The following is a 27,336-nucleotide window of genomic DNA, read 5'->3' on the forward strand; positions in this document are numbered from 1 at the left end:
ACAGCTTCTCACTAGAAGTGCAGGAAATCATCTTGAAGCTAGTCCTTAGTGAGCACACGATGATTATGATCAGAACGAGATTTGCGGAGATTGTATTAATTTTAATAATTGAATTCATGAGTCTATATAAGCGATAAATCTGTGAAATACACCAATGAATAGTCAACAATTTGTTATGTCAAACTAAATTTCAAACTGTAGATATTAGAATCAACAAAAATAACCGTTTTGTTGAGTTGAACGTTGTATTTATCCATTAAGAGACTTAAGGTGGTAAATTGTCAATGGTCTAACAATGGAAACTGACACATTTATTCACAAACGTAATATTAAAAGGAATATATGTTCATTAAGATATACTAAAGTATTATTGTTATGAAGTCTTAATATATTGATAATGATAAATTAAAGATCCTATTTTTCGATTATTACTATATTATTACTATATTATATTTTGTAGCCTCTCCTTCCAAAACACAAATCAATGATACCAGTAAACTAATTAAACCAATCACTGATATTGGAACTTCTATTTCAAATAATAATCTCATAAATTCTGAATTCAAAACTCAACAAATCTTAACAGAAAATTCTTTACCTGATAAATATTTTTCAACCATAGCCAAATCACAATCAACACTTGAAATTAAATTACAACAAAACTCTAATCAATCAGATAATGAATATTCAACAAATTTACTATATCAATCCCAAACAAAATCAGATTATTTATTTCCATCAGAAATGATAGATATAATGACTAGTCGTACTATTGCATCATCATCATCATCATCATCATCATCATCATTATCCTCCTCCTCCTCAACAGTATCATATTTACCCAATTCTATAACTGATCATTCACAATCAATAATTAATACATCAATCAATAATACCATATTAAATACAACACCATTCCTTTCAGATCAATCAATCAATACAAATATACCATTATTTCAATGTAATCAACAATTTCTTAAAAAATCAGAACAATTAACACGACATACTACTAATTTAGGGGCTAAAATTGATATGGATAAATATCTTGATGAGAATAATTTAAATTGTCTAAGGAAATTATATGAAACTCATGATAATTATGAAAATCATATAACAAAAGAAATGATACATAGTAACAGTAATACTACTACTACTACTACTACAAATGTTAATAATAGTAGTATAAATAGTAACTATCATAATTTATCATGGATTAATAAAGAAATAAATGAAAATAATGAATTATTCATAAATGAGAATTCATTTTCAACTTTATATAATCATAATACATTTTGTCTATCCACTATTAATGAACGAATATCAAATAAAGAAAATCAACTAATTAATCAAACAAAAAATAAAGTTTATTTAACAAGAAATGAGAAACTTCCATTAACAGTTGATACGAATCATCATTGTATTGATAATAATAATAATAATAATGATAATTTGGCAATATTAAGTAGAAGTAAGATGATTATCAATGATAGATTTGCACAAAATGTCAATTTATTGATTCATAATAATAATGAAGTTAATGATGTTAATAGGGAACTGGTTAACCATATAAGTGAAGACGATGATGAAGGTGATGATAATGATGATAAAGATGATGAAACTATGAATAATAGTAGAGAACAATGTGAAAATAATAACAATAATAACGGAAGACATCATTCTAAGCAGTTAGATGAGTTTAAAAACACAATGTTACATAGTGATCATGAAAATGATTACAATGATATTAATTCTTCATCTTCACAAGATAGATTTATTCATTTATTACATCAATCTCATTCATTTGAATCACCAATACAGACAAACTGTTGTGAAATGCCAACTAGTGAAGTATCATCACAAAGAAGTTTAGTTGATGATGAAGGAGATGATGTCGAAGTTGATGATGATGACGATGACGATATTGATGATGATGACGAAAGTATGACTGGCCAATGTGGAATAAATCATCGTCAACATCATTTAACGAGTGGTATCGAAAGTGGCTTAAGTTGTGGCGGTCCTGGTAATAATAGTGGAATCGGCCTCAATACAAATAGCGGAAATAATAATAATAATAATGGTAGTGGTGCAAAACGTCGTGGTCCACGTACAACAATTAAAGCAAAACAATTAGATACACTTAAAACAGCATTTGCGGCAACTCCTAAACCAACAAGGCATGTTAGAGAGTCATTAGCACAAGAAACTGGACTTTCAATGCGTGTTATTCAGGTAAATCTAATAACCTACTTCCTTTTTTTTCTTAATGTTTACATTTTGTTTTTCATATTTTTATGGAGGAAAGTAAATAAGTTGACACTCTACTTATCTAGTTGTTTTTCCTTCTAGTCAGTTTCATTATTGTTATTGTTGATATTTCATTATCCAACAAGTAAAGTAAATAAATTTTTAATCACTTTATTATTCTTCTCATCATCATCTTCATAATTAAAATGATCATAAGGATTATATTTTTGGATAATGTCAGTATATGTTTTCTTCAATAAAATGTATCACAAGATTTTTCTAGGTCATTGTCTTAGTTCTCTTTCTTCGTATCTTCTTGATGTTTTGTCCTAATTCATTTTATTTTTCTTCCTTCTTAAACTCTCATCTTTCTATATTTTTTTGCCTTAGTTTTATCTCATATCAAACCTGTCTATTATGTCACAGTTGAGTTGAGTAGAATGACATAAGAGTTCTTTTACTTAAAACGTGTGTCATCTGTTAGACAGAAACAAATTTCTTCTATGCTTTCACTTTGGCTCATACACTCTTGCAAGCGTACAAACATACATGGATTTATCAAGATATAGAACAGCATCTTAAAGTATGGATATATATATATATATATATATATATATATGTAAATGTGCATACATACACATGATTGGTTTAAGGCTGGCCTTTTGTTTGTATATACTTATAAATGAGAGCCACATGTGTAAATCTAATAAGATATTAGCATATGATAGAATACTTCAAGCAGTAACTTAATTCAATGAAGGCTGTCATCCACAGGCTGTTACTTAATTCTCCGTCTTATTATTATTTTCCATAATTTTGGAAAACTCATTTATCTCAATAACATTATTCATTCATTATGAAAAAGAAAGTTGTGGAAAATGGAGGAATGATCAATTATGTGTGAATTGATCTATCATAAAAAAATGATAAATAGGCGAAAACTTCTAAGAATACTGTTTTGTAAAGTCTATGGTAATCATAGGATAAGAGGAACCGAAAACTGAGTATTAGACTGAGAGGGTATTTAGCCTAGATGAATTTTAATATGAAAAGATATTCTATTATAAGGTATGGTCGTCGTATAAAGACAATTTTTTATGTGTAAACTTATCTATGAAGGATAACGCTCTTGGTTTTTCGATAATAACACCGTTGGATGCCGGCTTAGTGGTCTTTCGGTTAAGTACTCTGGCGCGAGACTGGTAGGTCCTGGGTTTGGATCTCGTGAGGCGGGATCGTGGATGTGCATTGCTGAGGAGTCCCATAATAGGACGAAACGGCCGTCTGGTGCTTCCAGGTTTTCCATGGTGGTCTAGCTTCAATTGTCTTATTATCTCAACTATTTAAACGAAATGTCATATTTCTTGTATTAGTTACGTACGTTACTAATGAATGATTTGTAAAAAGATTTGAAGAGAAATAGGATAAAGTTTTATAATTTAATTTCTAAAATATATAAATTTAATTTTGTTTTATGGAGAATTTCGTATATTAGAAAAGAAAAACTTGTAACATTGAACGATTAGCGAAAAAATTGAAACTTACATACAAGTTGGATCATATAAATTTCATGAATGATCACTCAAATAATCTTTTGTTGAAATTTTATCAAAGTTCCAGGTTTTCTATCAACCTAAACACATTCGACCTTGTTTAAGTTAATTTTGATACGTATATATATTAGTGAATATACATATCTCAAAAAGTAGTCTGTCTGGAGTTGATTCATAACAAAGGTAACAAATTGAAATAAATTAACTTTCGTTATTTACCATTGTAGCTATGTACAAGTTCCAGACACAAATGTTACCAAAGGCGTTCTATTTAAAAGGTCATATACATCTCTAATCACTTGAACAGTCTTCCTTATTTAGAAAAAAAAAATGGTAGAAACCGTTTCAAGTGATTGATAAGCCTTTATTTGTAACAACTGAACATTGCGCAAATTTTTTTCCATCAAATTTAAGCAATTATGCAAAACTTTTCTGAAAATCAATTTTTGTATGTATGTGTTTTGTCTTTTAATTAAATTTATACTGGATGGTTAAGTACATATGTCAGAATCATAGAAGCGTATCGAAATTCATATATACATCTACATCAAGGCAATTTTAATGAATAGATCTAAGTAAACACAACCACATACACATAAGTTAACGTATATATAAAAGGATGTTTTATAATCTTACGAGCATTCAAAGTTCTCAATGTCATTAATGCAAATTAAGTTCCTATTCTTTAAGCTTGTAAACTTAGTGTGCCAGAAGGACTTACAATTTAGAATAGATTGAAAAGCCTTTCATATTTATGTTTTGGTTGACTAAACATCAAACTTTAGAATTAAAAAAAATAGTATTCGTTAAGAAACATGTGAATTATTTATCGGTTACACATGAACAATATCCTGATTATGCAATATGAAGACAAATAAAAAGAAAACTTTACTCATTTAAAGATAAGTATTTTGTAAGAACTTATGATAAAATAATTATGATTGGTACATTCACTTTATAATATCAAAGATTGACTCATTCTAATAATATCCATTCAAAAATGTAATTGAGGTTGATTAGTTTGTAACCAAGGGATTAATTATAGTGAAATAACTAATAGTCTACCATGTTTCAGTATAATTATGTATTAACTATTACTTTAAAAAAGTACTTTCAATGAACTGTGTCATCTGAAAAATTCTGAGAGTAGATATTGAAAATATTTACGGTCCATGTTGAAAGGAAAAACTGATAGTGATACCAAAAAAACAATGGCTTATAGTTATCTCTAGGTAGTATGTAGTAATCATAATAAAATTAATGCATTTTGAAAGGATTATTATCAAAGAGTGCCAAGTAGCACGAAACCAGGTTCCAGGGCCTCCTGTTGGCCACCTCCAACCATCATCTTATCTCAATATTGTGCACGCAATGTCGAGCCACCTAGACTAGTGGCCACATTGCAACTTGATCGATAGCATTCGATCAACAGTAAGAAGGACTTGACACGCATGACATTGATCACCACCCAGTGATCAATCAATTGTGATTATTTCAACAATTTATATCGACATTTTTCTAATCATAAAACTTAAATACCTAAAGATTCTTATGGTAAACTTTAAACTGATTGATAAATATACAGATCATGTAAAAAATATCTTTGCACAATGTTTCAAGGAGGACAGATTGTTTACTTGAAACTTCCCATTGATGTTTAGGACTGCAGTTGATCAGTCTCTTACTGGCATATGTGGATACTGTCCGTATTACCTCGATATTGCCTTAATTCAAAAGAATTATAAACAAAGATAGATAGTGGTTATCACTGAAATCCGGGACGCGTGTTTCGTTCTATTTGGGACTCATCAACTAATTGTACCTTCATCCCCATTGCACATGCAAGTGGCTATCAGAACTCAGTAGCTAAGTGAGTAATGCGATGGCGCTTGAAGCAAATGGCAATGGTTTCGAGTCTCGGAGTGAACATCAACTCTGGGATGCAGGTATGTCCAGCTGACGAGTCCCAGGTAGGGCAAAACGCGAGTCCTGGATTCCACTGTTAGCCACTATCCACCTTTGCTTTTAATAATACATTCTATTACCGCTAGATTTATGAATAATGAGTAATTCTTTTGTTGAATACATGTTATAGATGCTTGAATTCGAGTCACATTGTATATTCGTATGGAATAGTAATATTACCCAACTGTTTAGATAAAAGTAATATAAAATGAGTTGAAAATGATTGAAATCTAATTATTAAGCCACCATTCCAGTTTAGATAAGAAATTTATTTTAAAATAAAATAATACTATTATTAACTCAATTAAATTTAATGAAGCAGATATTTTGATTGTGATAATTGTAATCGGTTATTGTTATTTATACTTTACCGTTGGGATACCAGTAAAAAGGGTGGCTGTTTAATGATTAGCACAAAATACTAAACGGGATGATATTATTTTGATATCAGCTGATTATTATGTGAAGTAAAATCAATTTAAATCTAATAAATTACATTAGTCTAAGGATTAAGCATTCGCGTGTTAGACCGAAGTCTTTGAGTTTGATTCCCGGTTAGGGGTTTGTGGATATACACTTATAGGCAATGCTCTACCAAAATGAAATAGTCATCTAGTGTTTCTAAGTTTTAAGTGGTGATCTAACATAGATTTGTTTGTGATTTCAATAAAATTCAATAATCTCCACGACTCCATACTGAGAGTTCATAATTTACTTTATGTTTTAATAATATACCTTCAAACGTGTGATGATTGTCCACTGTGTGAAAAAATTTATAACGTTTTCATTAAAAACAAAATCTATGTATTTATCAGTAATTAAAACGTATTTAAGATATATTATTTAATTATATAATTTAATGGATTGAATAATCTATATGTTGTCACATTAATAATTGATCGCTTTATTGATCAACAGTTGAAGTGCTTCACAAGAATCTTGATCTAGCACATTATTTGCATTCTTAGGTTGCTTCATCTATCAGTAGTATGTTTACGATGTATGGCATAATATTCAAGGGTATTTGGAAAATGTATATGATAATGCTGAATTTGCTAAGATTTTTATAATTGAATTATAGATAGTTTGATCACTGCAGTATAAATGAAATGTACTTAACCTGTGTATGTTAATAATTAGTAATATGTATAGTGATTTTCTAGCACGAAAATGGGGTAGACGAACTCATGGGGTTAATGATATTTCAGTCTAGCAATTAGATGACTGTAACCATCCAAAGAGAACTTACCATGACAGTCATTTTTTATTGAAATTATTTTGGACGGCCGTTTCGTTCTATTGTGGGACTCCTCAACAGTAGGACGAAACGGCCGTTTAATGCTTCCAGGTTTTCCGTGGTGGTCTAGCTTCGATTGACTCATGATTTCAACTATACAAAATTACTAAAATCTCCACAAAACATCCTTCTTAAATTATTTCGTTGACTATTTTGATCTTCCCTTTGTTAAATCCTCCTATATGTGTGCATGGTGTGGTGAAATACAATTGGATCGATACATAACTATCACAAGTCCCACGTTGTTGATAGTTGTTAAATGGTAGTTCGTATGAAAACCATAATCTGTCTAACTTATTGAAATTGGACATAATCATCATAATATTTATTCTTCATGTTTTGTTTTTCACAAATTGACGTTAATAGTAGGGTAGAGAAAAAAAATACAAAACTGATTATGGAGAGTTTGGTTAGTATTTACTTCATGGATTATATAATAAAATTTTCATCATATACTACTTTCATTTATTTATATCCAAACATGGATTAATTGGTTAAATAGAAAGGATTTACATTTTATTTAGTTACTTTAACAGAGAAATAATACTGAGTCAAACAGGAAAACCAACTCTTTAACTATATCCTTTCCTTGATATACACATATACAGAAGTGAACATTCATAGCCGTATGTATAAATACTCATGCTTTGATATTTAAATGAACATAAATTGTCTGAATCCTATAGCTTATCTATATTTTCTCACATACACACACACACGTGCATAGATTTAGTGATTAGCCATGTCAACAAGACGATTTTTCATTATTCTCTTGCTGGATTGATCAACAACAAAAAAAGGATATCTAACATTAACTGGTCATTGAATAATAAAACAAACCAAATATCTGTCAACAAATCTACTAACACCTTGTTTATTTCCCTTTTAGTGGAATTGTATAACATCTATTCTATTCATTATCTATATATTTATGTACATTTATCTGAGTTCGTTTGTGTATGAATGAATATCTACTAATCTAAAGGGAAAAAAATAACTGTAGAAAGAGAATAGATGAAGAGAAACCCGAAATTTACTTGGAAGTAAACTCATTTGCATTTCACTACAAACAATGGAAACTTTAAAAAAAAATTAAAACAAACAAAGACATGAATGAAAACGGAAATTCTGTTTTTTCCCCCTTTTTTCATAAGCTCAATTTGCATTTCATGATTTTAGAAAGTAAATATTATTTACTGCCTATAATATCCTTAGAGTTAAATTCTATTGTTTAATGTAATTATTCATTTTTTTTCTGTTTTTATTGAGTTTATTTTTTAATCTACCATCCAGCTACTTGATGATTTTTTGTTCTTTTAAGAGGAGGAAGGGCGGTAAAAGGAATTAGTATAATCACGAACAGACAAGTTACAAACTTAAAGTTATTTTATTCTATGGTCACGAGGATTTGTTTTGTTTTAACTTAAAAGATAACAGAATACTGATGTTTTAGGTTTCTTTGAATGTGAACAGTTAATTTGAAGTTGTAGCTTGGATAACTCTGGTAAACCATAATGTAAAGTAAATTATCCTATCGTTTGAATATTTATACGATTTAAATTACTTCATAGATACTTTTGTTTTAATATTTTAAGTGAAGAATGTGCGGAACTAAAGTTGTATTATTTGACTTGAAGTATTTTAAGACATTATGAACAATATTTAAATGACATGAAACATCACAGTAAATAGATATATTGATTGATCAAAAGAATTTATCACTGATATCAGTTTGACATAACAATTGGACACTGGTGAATTGTAGCTCAATTTCGTGGATTGGTTGAGCTTAGACACTAACAGCGTTGGATGCTGGCAAGCTCGGTGGTCCAGAGATTAAGCGTTCGCGCGCAAGACTGATAGGTCCTTGGTTCTAGTCTCATGGGGCAGGATCGTGGATGCGCTCTACTGAGGAGCCTCACAATAAGACAAAACGGCCGTTCAGTGCTTCCAGGTTTTCCATGGTAGTCTAGCTTCAATTGACTCATGATTTCAACTATATAAAATTACTGAAATCTCCACAAAACCTCCTTCTGGGAAAGTTATTTCTTTTGTTTACGATCAAATTTTATCTTTACAGTTAAAATAGACTTTTTTTACACCTAAAAACTTATTAAATTACAGTGACCGACTGATATAATTGAATAAAGGTGGCTAATCAATATTTATTTTTAAGAGGTTTACAACAAATATATCAGTGAAATTGAATGACTTCTATCAAGATGAATGGTAGCAATGAAGGATGTGAAGAATTATCATTTTGCCAGATCAGATTCACACTATAACTTACAAATGTCCAGAAAATTCAAGAAAATTCTGGCATTTGTTTTGTTTAGAAATAAGTTGATCTCAGGGAAAATTTTGTTTAAAATGTCAATCAGTTATAATATAGTAGATGAAGATGATCAGTTAGTATATTAGCAAAAAATAATTTTATAGCTTACGTTTTCTAGACTGTTGGTGTGCTATATATTCATCACAATAATTCATTAAAGAAGTTTGGAATGAACTTGAAATTTTTACATTTTGTCAATCTAATATTCTGTAGTAATTAATCAGATATCTAGAAGTTATACTGCCGAACTATTTGATTTCTTTTTATTGTAGGATTTACTGAGAACACATATACAAGGAGTATAAAATATAACTCCGCCTGTAGTTCTTTCAGGGTTAGTTCTGATCCCAAGCCCGGGTAAAGAAGGGTTGAGCATGGGGTCAGCAACTCCATCCCATAGAAAACAACCTTGCTAAAAAAACACTAACTAAAATAAACATTTAAAACCATTTAGGTATAAAATATGTCATCGTTTCTATCCTACCATTGTAATTTTTGGTGGATACATTTAAACTGTTGTACGCTGTTACAATTGACAGTAATCTGCGAAAGATGCGTATGAAATCTTTTGAGACTGGGAAGTGTCTAAAGTCTAGAGCTTATATTCAAAAAGAATTGGATACTAGTTTCTATTTAGGTTAATGATAGAGTAATTAATTAAATGATTCCATTTCAACACTATGGTAATTCATAATTTAGTTAATTTTTAATTAACTGCGTATTTTATTCTTATTTAACATGAACATATGTTCATTTATATAGTCATGTGTTCACTGAATTCAAACCGTACTGTATTTTGTTACTGTCTAAAACAGTGTTCCAGAAACATCCTTTTTCACATGAATTTTAGTGGCAACATCTTATTCGATTTATTTCATTTTATTTGGATGCATTGTACAAACACATTTAGATATTAACTTCTGAGTAGGTTCATTTCCACAACTGAGAATAGCTGGCCACAGTCCTTAACATCAACGAGAAGATTCAAGCAACCCTCACTTACCATTGGAATTATGAACCGGTCAATGTTAGACCATTAATGAAGACCTGGAAGTACTGGAATGCCGTTTCAGTGGTCTAGAGGTTCAAGAAATAAGAAAAGGAAGCTTGTTGAAATACTTTGTGCGGAAAATTCTATATTGTACCAAAAATATAATATTAAATAAAACCAATAATAATAATAATGAATATGTGTAATGAAACCAGTTTATTATGTTCTTTGCGGCAAAAGTATAATATATATTTGTTTAATCAGACACCTAGTAATTAGTAATTAAATTGATGCTGAATAAAAGCAGATCAGGTTTGATTAATAGTTAAATCTTTTAATTTTATATACCACATGGGAAATAGTAGTATAAATAGCTTGGATAAATTCATAAGACATATCTTTTAATTGTAATGATAAAAGATATTAGTCATAAGGGTTTCTTTTCACTCAATACATTTACATACATTAAAGCGCGAGTCAATTGAAGCTAGACCACCATCGAAAGCTTCAATTGACTCATGCTTTCAACTATGAAACATACTAAATCTCCACAAAACCCCCTCTGATAATCAATACATTTACGTTAATTGGAGAGTTATCGGTAATCAGGAGACACTAGAAACTATTTTAATAACTAACTTTGAGATGAAAGTTTCAAAAAATTCAGTGATAATCCAAGATCTATGTAGTAAATCAGATCAAATTAAAACATGAGATCACTTTATATTCAATTGCTTCATATCATAAATGAACTAAAGGGGATAATTTGAACTATTTAATTCTAATTTAGTAAATTTTAGAGTATTACGCTCACATTAAACTGTAATTTATTATAATTATGGGTTTTCGAAATGTTTCAAACATGAATAATGAAGTATTTATTCAATACTTCCTAGTTTTCAATGATTTTTCAGTTGTCAATAGTTAATGATAAAAATTACCAGAAGGAAGTTTTGTGTAGATTTTAGTAATTTTATGTAGTTGAAATCATGAGTCACTTGAAGCTAGACCACCATGGAAAACCTGGAGACACTGGACGGTCGTTTCATCCTATTGTGGGGCTCCTCAGCACTGCGCATCCACGATCCCGCCCCGGGTGACTCGAACGCAGGACTTATCAGTCTTGCACACGAACACTTGACCTTTGGACCACTGAGCTTTCCGGCATCCAACAGTGTTAATGTTTAACTTCAACCAATCCACGAAATCGAACAACCGTCCACCATTACATGAAATTTACACTAAAAGGATTAATAATTTATTTCAACATACATAAATTTGTTGGCAAATAAAGCACAATTATTCCTAAGTATATAATTAATCATTATTTTTTTCTATTATAAATAAATATGACAAATTAGTCTGGTTATTCATATTGAATGTTACAAGACTAAATAAGTTGTTTTACATATAGTGTAGACAAATATACTTTTATAAAAGGAAAGGAAATCTACCTCTTCTATGTCGATACATATTTTTTATAGGTGGTAAAAGAGTTTCTGTTGAACTGTTGAATTGTTCTAAAAATCCAAACTTCTGAAATGTAAGCATACATATTAAGATTTCGTAAACATTTATTATCTTCTCTTCATACATGTACCTATGTCTGTAGTCAGCTTTTGACAACTTTTTCTTTCTTTCTGGTTTACGAGGAGTTTATTTTCATATGGTTTGATTCATTATTTACATTATGTGTTAAAGTTGTTACTAGATATTTACAAACAAATAGTGATATTCAAACGTCATATGCTTACTACCCTTTGGTTGATGTTTACTTTATATATATATATATATATATATCTGTGTTTATTATTGTTTGAAAATATTTATTTTTAAGTATATTCATTATGACTTAGTTGAATACATCTATCATCATCTTGGAAGATATAGTTCTTATATGAAGTTTGTCTAGAATTCTAAGAAATGTCTAGTGTATTTATTGTATCTGTGATAATATAACATGAACAAGAATGTAAGTTGTGTAGTTGAGACAATATACACTTATATATATGTATATAAACACAAATAAAATTGACATAATATGTTGACAAATTTGTTTTACAATAGAAAAATGGATACAAATCATATAGCACACAAACACCGTCAAAACAAACAACAACAAAAAGCAAAAAAGGTAATGAAGTAAACACGAAGTGAGAAAACGGAATACAACAGCAACTTTCCTCTATGACAAAGAAATAAATGGGGAAATTAATTTACTTGAAAATTTGGATTTTGAATTCAAGATAAAATTAAGATGATTTATTCATTATCTTCATATGATCTAAAATTGAGAATTTAATGCAAAAGAAACAACAACGATTGGAAAATAAACATTCGGTCAATATTAATCATAAAGTTTTTAATGTGATCAATAGTATATAGTTTATATATACAATTGTTTGTGTATGGTACATAAATTCATCTGATGTAGTGCATTGTACATTCATTCAATTACTTATTGCCAACCTATTAATCTGATAATCTGTATATGTTGTAAGCTTAACTATTAACTTGTCTGAAGTCATAAACTAATATCTAAACTTTATCAAAATGATTGGGGGTAATAGTAGTAATCTTTACATTCGGGTATCAATTAAAATGTATTCATTTTATCAGATTATTTTCAGTTATGGGTTTAGATTAGTTAATTGAACTGATATTTTATTGATAAAATTCGATCATTACAAAGTGATCAAACTATTTGATATTGATTATTGATAAGCGTAACCAGTTTATGTATTTGATAATTCAAAGTAAGTTTAACGCATAAATTTTCGACTATTATTCCTTAAGTATTTATTTATGAGGAAATAACTAAAGTTCCTTAAGGAGTGTTTCAATACGTGATATTATATACATGTAGTGTAACTATTTTATTTATATTATATAAACAATTAGTAATACTTTGTATTCTATTTGTCATAGGTTTTAAATAATCAGTAATGTCTACAAGTAACTATGAATTTATCTAGATGTTTTACAATCAGTTTGTGTTATAATTATTTTCTCCATAAGCTTTTTTCACTGAAAGCTTATTTAGTTTGTAGTTTCATCCTTTGATTACTGATTGAATTGGTAAACAGAAGACGTTCATCAGGAAAAGTTATACTTTAGTTTTCTGTTTAACAAGATCGATGAACAAAATCTATTTGTGCATACACATTTATCATCCTGGTGATTAGACATCTTACCTCTAAATAGTCCAAAGAGTTTGATAACAACTATTTTCACTGGATCACTATTCAAACGGATTAATTCTAAAGACCAGACATGAATTTTCTTGAGATTATAGTGGAGATAAATACTAACAGCTAAAAAACCTTATACCAATCAACCAATCATTTTAGCTGATGTAATTCAGTTCTTCTTGGAAACTATCTAATACGTTGTAAAGCCTGTTATGAATTAACACAATATGGGTAAATTAAATTAATTGATTGACCGATCATTGCAAGCACCGATTAACACGTTCAATTTTCAACTGCAATTTCAGTTTTATGGGTCTATTCAATTGTTTTTTTCCTTGGGGAATCATTGTATAATGGTCAGTTTGAAAGTTTTTTGGTCTAACTGGTGAGATAAGTGGTAAGAATTTTAGTGGAAAAATTTACATATATCAACGGATAATTGAGATCATGGACTGATCGATGTTAGACCACCATTGAAAACCTGGAAGCACTGGATGGTCGTTTCGTCCTAGTGTGGAACTCCTGATCACACACGGGATTCCAACCCAGGGCCTTCGATCGGTTCATAGTCTCAATTAAAACTCGACGATCTCCACGACTTTATACTGATGATATCTTAGATTATAATTCCCTTCATTTAGTGTTACAACTAGAGATGTTATAAGCAAAGATGAATAGTGGCTAGCAGTTGAATCCAGGACGCGCAATCGTCCTACTTCGGAATCATCGGCTGGATGTACCTGCATCTCGGAGTTGATATTCACCTTCAGACTCGAACTCAGTACCGCTCGTTTCAAACGCCATCGCGTTATCCACTCGGCCACTGAGTCCTGATAACCACTTGCTTGTGCAATGGGGTGAAGTTTAAATTCACTTAGTATTGTTTGTTTGAATCTTCTCATTGATGTTTAGGACTGTAATTGATCAGTCTCTTAATGGCCAAATGTGCATACTATGCGTATTGTCTCGATATAGCCCTACTTCACAAGCATTATAAGCAAAAATGGACAGTGGTTATCAGTGGAATCCAGGACGCATGTTTCGTCCCATTTGTTTCTTCACGAGAAAAATTTTTTAACTTGGATTTACACAAAAATTCTGAAAATAAAGTCCATAGAAAAAGTTTTTCTTTTTTGTCATTAAATATTTTGAATTATGTAAAAAGAAACACAAACTGAATAAAAAATTTCTTTTCCATTAATTTCCTTCATCATCCTAACTAAATAAACTTACCATTTAATTTTGTTTAAATTAGACTCTAAATCGATTTTTTTCGTTACCTAAAAAAAAGAAAAATTTCCCTACAAGTTAATGTATAATCTTATCATTACTCTTTTTTTTCTTCGTTTTATTCTAGTTTGAAGATTTTAAGAGATAAATCCTTTATTGTCCTCATTACCATTATCTTTAATAAATAAATAAAGAAAAAAACAAAAACAATAATACCTCTCCACCAGTAAGAGTATTATTTTGTTATATATGTCCTAGATACATCAATGTGTAATCACTAGTTTACAGAAGTAGATAGAAACAGTTTCTAATGCAATGCATACATACATACATATACATACATACACATGCATCATATACGTTAATCAAAATGATAAACATAAAAAGTATTATCAGCTTTACTAATGTTCGTTTATTTTCTTTTCGTCACATTTATGCATCTATGCATTTATGTTTACATATATATCGTTTCGTTTCGTTTCGGTCATACACACGTGGACACAACATTTTTGAATGTCATCATCATCATCATCAATACTGTATGTATCGATAGATTTGTATGTACGCTTCACTACTATATAACTTTGAGTTATCTCTATAAATTAGATAGATAAGTTATCTTCTCTTCTTATAAATTCTCTTTTTTTTGTGTTTTTAAGGTGTTTTATTTTTCGTTCTGATTTCTTGTCTATTGAGAATAATCTATATCACAAAAAATTGTTAATCTAGGGTTTTCTTTTCATTTATAGAGTTAGTAAAGCCAAGAATAACAAGACATACTTATATTAAACAAGCTAACACGATTACCCACAAACTGATAGGTATATATAAGATGTATATATTTACATTTATACATCCATTCTATACATATATTACGGATGGATGAATAACTGAAGTATCTATGCATACATATATATAAGCCGATTTACCTAAATACACTATTTTCTCGTTAGGTAATAGGAACACACACACATCAATACATATAAATAAGAATATCATCATATACATTAGAATGTATTAAATATAGAATAATTATTGTTATCTATTGTACATTAGAGATAATACTCAAGTGAATTGAATCCATGTAAATAGTAAAATAGAATAAAGTTCACATAATGATTTTACGTGTTAATGACAACATAGATGAATAATACATAGACTATGCAGTTTCCATATTAAGTACTCAAGCACTATACTGTCATGATGACAATGGTTTAATAACTGTTGGTTTGTTGTGTTCCTTAAAATGTCAAATTGTTTAAATTATCATTACATTCTAATACATATATGATTATTGTTACTAATTGCAATAAATAAGTATAGGAATTGAAAATGGAGCCGAAAAGGCAAAGTATAGATTGCTTATACTAACAGGTGATGCTTTATTATGTAAAAGGTATAAAAGATCAGTATTTACTGAGGATATATAATGCGAGGTTTTTCGATTACTAATAAAACACATAAAACCTTATTAACGATTATTACAAACGATACATCAAACAGAAACAAAGCCATGGAAAGTAAAAGTAATATAGTTTTACTGATCAATAATTCATAGAACTACTTGTCACCAAGTGATTTACGTAGTTCTTGCCCCTCTATATGTACAATATCGTTGAAGCTACTACTACTGTAATTAAAAAACCAAAATACTAGAGATAAATTTACCAAGGTAATATCCTGACATAATAATAATACTCATTATACCAGAAACCGACCAATCATCTTGTTTTTGAAATGTTATATACTGATCGGGAATTTATGACGCTATACAGATCCTCTAAATCGAATATAATTCAGTGTAGATAATCCAAACAAAATTTACTAGTTCCTAGACTATCAAATTACTTTTCACACTTATATTATTATAGTTTATAATAGGTACCAGAAAAAACTCTCTTGGATATTTTCTTGACACCAGTGTTACAGACATAAAATTAAAATTATACATTCATTGAACAATTGATTTAACGACTATTTTAGTCACTTAATTTAGATAAGATGAAGAACTAATGTAAACTATGAGGGATTGGGAAGTGATTTTTTTCTAGTTTAAAACTGTAGAATTGTACACTAACGACTCAATATGAGAGGAAACCAAAGAACCTCGTATTTCGTACCGATCACCATCGTATTCAACCATCTTATTTTGAATCTTGTAATGTGAATCTACTGCTCCAGTTGTGATATAACATGATTTTCATCCGATGACATCAATGAACTACTTAATTAATATTGATTCAATAGACTTCACAAGTTCTTAATATTAACTCAATGGTATAGGTATATCATTATTTAACTACTGACCTATAGATTTAAAGTTTCATCCTATCCTGAAGCGTGTATATATATATATAAATTGTTAACGAGTACTTGAGTAAGGAAAAATGACTGTAAATTCCTTTCTCATTTTCAGTGATACTCCATTTGATATGAATTTGTGACCAAAATCATATTCAAAATATGCAAGAATTTCTTTATAAACACAGAACTAGTTTGTAAATTTATCATCCTTAAACCATACAACCCATGATCTCAGTAAAACGTCCTTAAACTTACTATGTTTATCATTTATTCATGTAAAACATCTTATATTTCAATAGTCCACCATTCAATAATTTTAATTTTATACATGATTTGTTTTAATCATAAAATAATTACAATTTTTTTAAAAAGGGGGTTTTGTGGAGATTTTAGTGATTTTATATAGATGAGATCATGAGTCGATTGAAGCTAGACCACCATGGAAAACTGGTATGTCCTGGGTTCGAATCTCGCGAGGCAGGATTGTGGGTGTGCACTGCTGAGGAGTTCTACAATTTTTTTTGCTTTGTTGTTGTTATGATACATTGTTATTAATAAAGACAATGAATTAAATGAATGATAATGAATATTATAAGTCTACTAGTCTATTATCAAAGTTGTCATGGATATTAGATATATTTCATTTGATCTAATAATAATAAAACAAAATTCATTCGACTTGACTACGTCTATGTCTACAATCACAAAAAAAGAAGTAAAAAAAGAAAAAGAAAAAGAAAAAAGAGAAAAGTATATTTTCAATAAAGATTTTATTAAATAAACATACAATTGACTGAGAAATAATTATTTCTGCAATCATTATTAGACATAATGTAAAAATGATAATCTGTCATCATCGTACATTAAATTATCTATATGTATTCAAATGTGTGAAGATGAAACCGAAAGTAAATTGACTTGTATCTTACATATAGATCACGTAGGGTGTTTTTTGTTTTAAGCATAAGTATGATTTTTTCTATACTTTGACTGTGAGAATTATTTCTAATTTAATTGATTATTATAATGATGAACTGTGAAAATAATTAATTGATTCAGATATAAGGGGGGGGGCTAATTAACATTTATGATTGTTGGATAATCGTTTTTCTTTCTTTTTTCTCTTTTTTCTGAAAAAAAGAAGGATAACTGTCATTGTAGTCTTGAAAAAAAACATGTGACATGATTTTTCTTGGGAAAGATTTATGGTAAAAAAAGCTAAAAAATATGTTGTCATATGATCTGATTATTAGAAAAATTAAAGACTTTAATTCTAATTTCACATCACAATATGAACTTGTCATTAATAATATAATTAAAATAGTTATGTCTAATAATTTGATTAATGAATTTTGTCTGATTATATAAAATAGTGAATGAATAGTTTCCATGTAGTAATAACTTATTTGTGTTCTATTCAATAATTCTATAGTTTATAGTTGTTTCTTTTCAATGTTCTACAAAATATAAGTTTAAATAGTGCAATTCTTATCAGTTTCGCGCACGAACGCTTAACCTCTAGACCACTAAGCCGACATCCAACAGTGTTAATATGTAAATTCAACCAATCTACGAAATAGGGCAACCGTCTACCATTGTCTTTAGTGCCAGCTCAGTGGTCTAGAGGTTAAGCGTTCGGGCATGAGACTGATGGGTCTTGGGATCGAGGCTCGTAAGGAGGGATCGTGGATGTGCACTGATGAGGAGTCCCACAATCGGACGAAACGGCCGTCCAGTACTTCCAGGTTTTCCATGGTGGTCTAGCTTCAATCGACTCACGATTTTAACTATAAAACTGACGTTTAATTGTATGTGAAGAAAAAATTAATTCGAAGTTACTATAAAGTGGTTTGAAATATTGTGATAGGTTATTTAGTAAGTTTCCATAGATCCATACAATAAGTACAAAACATACTAAGATGTTAATTTATTGTCAAAACTAGCTAATATTAGATAAAAAAAAACAGTCAGAAAGCCTGAATGTGTTAGAGGGTTACTTCGTCCTAACCTGGAACTCTTAAACAGTACACATTTCTGACTTAACATGCGATTAAGCCTAAGTCTTACGGTGACTATGATACTTTCAGACTACTGAGTTGAAGTCTTATGGGTCGTACTCCTGATGTCAAACAATTTATGATTTTGCACGTTCCTCATTCATTGAATTCCAATCAAGTAGTCTAGGTGTATTACACTTGACACTATATCTGAATGTGTTGAAATTAGTTCTGTGTAAATTTGAGGGCATATACTATAGAAAAATCTCAAACTAGTCCAAGACGATAGTTGATTGCTCACTGATTGGAGTAGTTTGTACATTAAATGTAAACTCACGATAAAATTCACCTTCTGAACTATATTCATCATAAAGTATTTTCTGAAAACCTCAGTGTTGAATTTATCAGTTCATCTAATCAGCAATGACTTACACCTTATGTGTGAAGACTATTGTTAACATTTCCGATCAAAGTATATAAAGAGGTCTGATGTCAATCGGTTTAATCATTAAATGAGTAAGTGATATACTACAAAATACTCAAAAGCATTTATCTATTTACAATCAAATCAATCAAATTTAGCTATTATTTATAGGTTATTTCTTATCACAAAAATAGAAATGGCCATATGTGTATATTGTAATGACATGGAAATTTTTATTTTGTAGGTTTGGTTTCAGAATCGTCGTAGTAAAGAACGACGTATGAAACAGTTGAATGCTCTTGGTACACGTCGATCATTCTACAGAAATCCAAGGAGATTACGTGGTATAAGATCAGGGATATTATCTAATGAGCTGAACTCAGGAGGTCCAGGTGATATAATAACCAATTCTGCTTACCATGAATATCTAGTAGGACCTAGTCCCGTAAGTATTATTTGTTTAAACATTATTTTTACTGTTGTATACTGTTGTATTATAAAAGTTTTGCATTTCAATAAATTTGGAAAGCTAAAATTTGTACGACATATTTAGCGAAGAATGCAAGAGTGTATACTTGGAATTTTATAATACTATCTTCCGAAAATGATTACAGAATGTATGCTAATTTATAGGTATGATAGGCTTATACAAAAGAGTGACAACATTAAGAAATATGCGTAAATCACCCGGACAGATGTGATTTATAATTCATTTTGGTTAAAGCTATGTGACAGTTGTTAATTACTGTTAAGCATCAGATAGATGTGGAACGTATAACCAGTGACAAAATCATTCTTAAGTACAACATGAATGGAGGAAGATACACCGTAATAGTCATAATTTTTGCCGGTATAGGGCTGTTATTTGTTAGTAAAATGGTAATTTATGTGAAATTTGATCAGATATACTTATAAGGTGCCGTAATAACAACGTCATGAGCGTCTTAAAATAGTGAATGTTAGACGTTTGTCAAAGAGGGTACACCAGACTTGTTAATTACCATAGTTAAGGCCGGTTTCTCCCACAAACTCTGTCTTCATTATTTACTAACAGTCATTGTTATCATTCGGGATTGTAGTATATTTATTGTGTAATGTGTTTAATTTCTTGGAGAGATATGTAAAATATAAATGTTATATTAATTCTTTACATTCTCGTCAACCACATGTAAGGTGATGAATTTAACTACTTCTAACATTCTTGAAAATTTTAAAAATGAGTGGGGAATGTTTCGAAAAGCACAACCGATATCTAAGTAAAGTTAAAAGAGTTTCGAAAGTTTATTTGAGTAATGCAAGCGATGGTCCTGAAGTATTCTATATAATCTGTTCTGATACCGTATGACCAAGATAATTCAAAATATCACAAGAAGATAAAATTTTTGTTCTGAAGTAAAGCCCATTCGATTATTACAAAAATGAAAAAGAATAGTATGAATGTTTTGTATTATTAATTTCTGTCATTATTACAATTAAAGTTAAATAGTCTTTTGATACAGTGTCCATGTCAAACTCTTCTAACTCCTAAGGCTCCTGAAAATGTAAACAGCGTGTGAGTATAGTTTAATTCACTAAGTAACTCCATTTAAACAACAATTGAAAGCGACGAAGCGCTGGACAGCTGTTTCGTTCTAATGTTGCGGAGTCTTATGCTATAATGGTTGTCTAGGTACAATCAGTCCATGACGTAAGCTACAAAGATCAACATTCTCCATAGCTCTTTCTCGATTAGTAGGGTTTATCAGTAACCCTGAATCCACGTGTTATGTCTATATACAGTTCAATATACAAGACTAGATGCACATTAAATATAAGTGCCATTTACGTCTATAAGATGTGCACTTTATGGAATATTTTTAGTTATAGTATAAACACTCGACCATTTCGTCTTTCATCAACTTAAATTAAACATTTAACAGTGAGGTTAAAGCGAAATACTGTCACGCTGCTTAGCACATTGGCTAGGTTTAAATTTTCAATTATTAAACCCTGTTGGTTACGAGGCAGTTGATTGCCAAAAACAATGGAAGATGGTCGCGTGATGTCTTAGATTGATTGAAGTTAGACACAAATACCAGTGGATCTCGGCCCAGTGGTCTAGATGTTAAGCATTCGCGCGTGGGACTGGAGGTAATGGGCTCGACTGCTACGTGCGGGATCGTGGATGCGCACTGTTAAGGAGTTTCATCCCAGGACGAAACGGGCATCCGGTGCTTCCAGGTTTCTAATGATGGTCTAACTTACATCGGTCCATGATTTCAGTGATACTAATTTTTAATTTACAGTCTGAAAATTAATACCACTTAATTTCTAATCAGGTAGTCAACACTCAAAGGATTTAGGGAACTGTATATGATGAAGCTAAAAATAAACCATATAACAACAAGAAAATTACAATAAAGATGAATCCACCAATTCTTTTGGTTCTTACAGAATTACGCAATGCCTTGAATATTCTATTTTTTTTCTATTTTTGAAGGATATTTACAATGCTATTGCTTCGGCCTCTGCAATCGCATCAGGTGTTCCTTTTAATTTGCCTGGTGCAATTCCTAATCTGACAGTAAATTACCCTCTCTCACAAGCACATCCACTCCCTTCAAACGACTCGCTGATCTCAGGTACAACAGCACACTTATTGAACAATGATACAGGATCTTTTCACAATGATAATGCATCACATTTCAATTCTAATCCATTTCATTTAACACAAAATTTCCCATCAAATTCACTTAATTGTCTTCCGTATAATCCATCAAATTTATCTGGTTCAAGTGGATTTCGTGATGAAACAAAATCAGATTTATTATATACTCCATCTTATTTTCCTTCATCATCTTCATCGTCAACATCATCAATGTCTTCTCAACAACTAATAAAATTTCCACTTTATAATAATACTAATCATAATTGTTCACCAAATGGATCAATATTTTCTTTATCTGATCCTAGAGATTATCATTTATCTAATTTTCTTGAAAGTAATAATAATATGAAATCATATAATTCAACATGTCAACCTAATTCATTAACAAATCGACCAGTTTATAATTCAACAGGAATCAATTTTAGAAATGTTCCTCCACCAATATTTGATGAAATGACATGTAGGCCTAATTTAGTATAAAAAAAATGGATGATTAGAAATTCGTTTCTATATTAGTAATATGATAAGTTCTTCAATTCCTTGAATTGATATAGATCAATGCAATTATACATTTTGTTTGGTTCTAAATTTACATTATGGATTGTACATAGCTCTTTATCTAAGTGATTTATAATTAATTTCCTTGGTGAACACAAGAATGAAGTGAAAAGACATGAAAAACGAAGATTTTGTAAATACCAGTTTTACACATTTATACATACACAAACACAGACACACGCGTACATTTATCTTAATGGGCAAAGATACTGATTACCATTGATATAGTTCGATTATTATTATTATTATAATCAGATGGTAGTATGTATGTATGTATGTATGTTTGAATGGAATTTTTTTTAGGTAGCTCTCTTTCCTTTTAACTTTTACCATTTATTGTAAAGTGTAGTTTATATTGTGTTTTTGTTGTGATATTGGCTATAAGCTGTGATGTAAATGACAAGATATTTCTGAATAAAAATCTCATTATGGTATTCATTATAGTCTTGATTATTTTCTGATATGTATATAACGTAATATTTTAAAAAATAATTGAACAAAATATCATATTCACCTAGTATTGTTAGTTTGTATCTTCTCACTGACGTTTAGGACTGCAACTGGTCGGTCTCTTATTGCCATATGCGCATACCGTGCGTATTGTCTCGATATAGCTTTATTTCACAAGCAATGTAAGAAAAGATGGATAGTGTCTGGCAGTGGAATCTAGGACGCGCGTTTCGTCCTATTTGGGACTCGTTATCTGGATATACCTGCATCTCAGAGTTGATGTTCACTCTGGGACTGACCAGTTGCAGTCCTAAACATCAATGAGAAGATTCAAACAAACAATACCAATTGAATTCAAACTTCACCCCATCGCACAAGCAAAAGGCTATCAGGATTCAATAGCTGAGTGGATAACGTGATGGCGTTTGAAGCAAACAGTACTGTGTTCGAGACACAGAGTAAACATCAACTCTGAGATGCAGGTACATCCAGCTGACGAGTTTCAAATAGGACGAAATGCACGTCCTGGATTCCACTGTTAGCCACTATCCATCTTTGCTTAAAATATCATATTTTCTCTATTCATTAAGAATGATTAAAGTCAGTTGAACCTAATTAGATCTTGACAATTAAATGAAGCTTAAATGAAGCAAGGATAAACCGATATTTTTAGACCTAAAAAAATTCATTCTACTTTGAGGCTTTTCAGCAGCCACAAACGTTTTGAAGATTAAAAAAACAAGAGCATAATCAGAAACAAAGGTTTGTTGCAAATTAATTAGTGAAATTGATATTTGAAAAAAAATCGGAATTCATAATGAGTATAATGAGATTTTATATAGTTGAAATCATGAGTCAACTGAAGCAAGACCACCGTGAAAAAACTGAAAGCACTGAGGAGCCTCACAGTAGGACGAGACGGTCGTCCAGTACTTCCAGATTTTCTATGGTGGTCTCGCTTCAATTGACTCATGAGCTCAACTATATAAAATTACTAAAATCTCCACAAAACCCCCTTTTGATAATGATCATATTCTCACTAGTGACTGGCTCCATAAGGTGTTTCCTGGAGTTCCCGTGAGAAGCAGTAACCAATGGAGTTTAATCAGGTCTCTTGTGAGATATCAACTCATTGAAGACATTGGTGAATGGTTGCTCCATTTCATGGATTGGTTGAAGTCAGACATGAACACCGTTTGATGCCGGCCAACTCAGTGGTGTAGTGGTTAAGCGTCCGCGCGCGAGACTAATATGTCATGGGTTGGAATCTCGTGAGGCGAGATCGTGGATACGCACTGCTGAAGAGTCCCACAATAGGACGAAACAGTGGTCCAGTGATTTCAGGTTTTCAATGGTGATCTAGTTTCAATTGACTCATGATTTCAACTATATAAAATTACTAAAATCTCCACAAAACCCTTTTCTAAATAGAAGATTTGCTAATTTGTTTTTCAAATTAATAAAACTGATAAACCTCCGGCAGGACTGAGATCTTTATAATTAATTGATCACTTAATGGTGATCAATATCATGTTTGTCTAATCCATTCAATGGTAACTGAAACCTTTCGATCGATAACTTTCAACTCACTAAATCAATAATTTTGTAAACCCTGAAAATTTACATACTTAAACAATGTAAATTGATTTCACCTCTTGTAGATAAGAAATATCCATGATATTAATAATTATCATTTCAATATGTAATCGTTTATCACCCATATGATTTCTTCACAAAAGTATAAATAATGGTAGATGATAGTCTACGATTATCAAAACTGATAGTTTCAAGTGTAACCCATTATTGAAAAATAACTTAATGAATAATTAAACATAAGAATATGTAATTTCAATAGTTGAGATCATGAGTCAATTGAAGCTAGACAGCCATGGAAAATCTGGAAGCATTAGATGGCCGTTTCGTCCTATCGTGGGATTATTCAACAGTGCACAACCACGATACCGTCTAACGAGATTCGAACTCAGGACCTATCAGTCTCACGCGCGAGCGCTTAACCTCTAGACCCTTCTGGTATAAAAATATGTGTTTAGTAAAAAAATTCTTTCAATTATATAAATTCTTGCTAACTTCATTATAATGAGAAAGTGCAGAACATGGGGAAAAATTTTCTTTAAAAATTGTCTAAAAGTTCTTAATGTTTCTCTCCACTTGATTATTATGAAAATCGGAAAGTATTATCATATACAGTAACAATAACCAATAAAGTCGATTGCATAGAGCAATGAAAAAAATGAAGAAAAACTGGCACACTTTTTTTCTTTTAAATCTTACCAATATCGTCAGGTGTTCAATTTACATGCAGTGATAATAGACCAGTTGTTCAACAATTGGTAGATCAATCTTCCCTGTGGGGATAAATAATGTTAAACAGCAGGTCAGTGGAGATATACTTTCTTTTTTTCTGTCTGATTTACAACAGATATAATATCATGCGTATTTATAGTACAAAATGTTTTAATGTCGCTGTTTTTTTTCAATCCTAAAAAATTAACACTCTTAGCTTGAACAATTTTACTCAGCAGGATTTTCTCATGAATATTATCTTCATATTGAATGAAGAAATAATTAAGTAGTATAAGTAATTGTTTTAAATAATATAGTGATATTATCTGTATATTTTTCTGCATAGATATTTCTATAGAACTTTGTATACACATATATGGAAAGATAAAAACAAGAAAATGTACAACATTCTGATGATACCAAGATAACAGGCAGTAATACAATTAGAAACATGATGACAAATGTAACACGATTAAGGGAGTAAGTAATCTGTTTGATGTAACTGTTGGGAAAAAGTAATTTGAATTTAATACTTATCAGCTTACAAAATATGCATGATGAAAATTTCCGAAACGTATATCTTTATACAGCTGCTCATTATGAAATTCCTGTGGAAAAATAATTGAAATAAAGTATTATCTTACAAGTAATCTGGATGTAGAATAGGGTTGTACAATGTAAAACATTTATTTAAACTAGAAATTGTTCTAGTTCAGATGTTTACAACCATATCAACGTAACCTGATTTAGGTATCAGTGTGATACATAGTATACTAATGAATAACTTTATTTCTTTCACATCAAGGGAATAGATTGACGAAAACATGAATATAGAAATGTGATTCCTACCCAAAGTTATAAAAAGTTTGCCATTTTTAATAATTCGTTTACTTGGTGAGATTCTTTTGATTTGATAAATTACAATGCATCTATCCTGGGATGATGATAAACTATCGTTTGTTCTATACTTTACTTTTTTAAAATCACATGGAATACAGCTAACCAAGAAATATTCCTCAAAAGGATATATTCTGTTATGATATTTGTTTATAGTTCTTTGTACGCTTAGTTTTTCACTCATCTACATTGGAAATTATAATTTTTTCTTGAAAATAAGATTTTGAAGACAAACTTCATCAAAAAATGATATTAATTTTGGGGTAACTGAGACATTGAAAAGCTTTTTTGGGCTTGATACTTTCATAAACTGAAACCAGGACCGAATGTATAGTTAAATATCCCACAACAAGCGTTATGCCACCCAATTACAAAGTCATTACTCAGTGATCTATACTGTTTAACTTCAGAAAACCGGTGACATAAAGTGAACATCATCGAGGACCAACATTAAGTTATGCCCACAGATCACTGCCCGGAGTGGAACTTTTATAAACCCAAACAATTATCATTGACTCTCCAAGAGCTGCACTAGAAATCACTCTAAAAATAGATTGCATACCGTCATATCCTATAAATGAAGAGCTTTCTTCATTGACCAAAATGTCTTTCGATATGATGCAGTCATTTGTACGTCATTTCAAACTTTACGTAGTATAGAAATCAGTTTTTAACTAAATATCAGTTCACGTTGCAGAAGACGAATAATGTTCCTACCAAACGTTTCAGAAAATGAATAGAAACTTTCGTAACTAGTCATTTTTACTACTTAAAACTTGTATTGAATCACATTCAGGGTGAATTAGAACATAACTGTATCAATATCTCTGATATTTTGAAAAAACCTTGAAATCATTCAAAAGTTTTACATTTGTCCCATTTAATTAAGAAACTAAGATGGTCATGATACTGTAAATGATGGATTTCGACTTGTTTAAGGAAACCA

The 27,336-nt window shown here is 30.3% G+C and overlaps 1 protein-coding gene across 1 annotated transcript; it reads left to right on the top strand.

The window, feature by feature from the left end:
- Window positions 1-1,941: 1,941 nt before the first annotated feature.
- On the top strand, window positions 1,942-25,567 carry Smp_129480 (putative lim homeobox protein; the record flags this gene model as incomplete). The annotated part of the gene is made up of 4 exons (XM_018799104.1): window positions 1,942-2,232; window positions 19,779-19,979; window positions 22,014-22,641; window positions 25,494-25,567. The coding sequence occupies 4 exons, from the start codon at window positions 1,942-1,944 to the stop codon at window positions 25,565-25,567; spliced, it is 1,194 nt and encodes a 397-aa protein (XP_018650926.1).
- Window positions 25,568-27,336: the final 1,769 nt, after the last annotated feature.

The sequence above is a fragment of the Schistosoma mansoni genome, chromosome 3, assembly GCF_000237925.1.
Source record: "Schistosoma mansoni strain Puerto Rico chromosome 3, complete genome".
Classification (NCBI taxonomy): domain Eukaryota; kingdom Metazoa; phylum Platyhelminthes; class Trematoda; order Strigeidida; family Schistosomatidae; genus Schistosoma; species Schistosoma mansoni.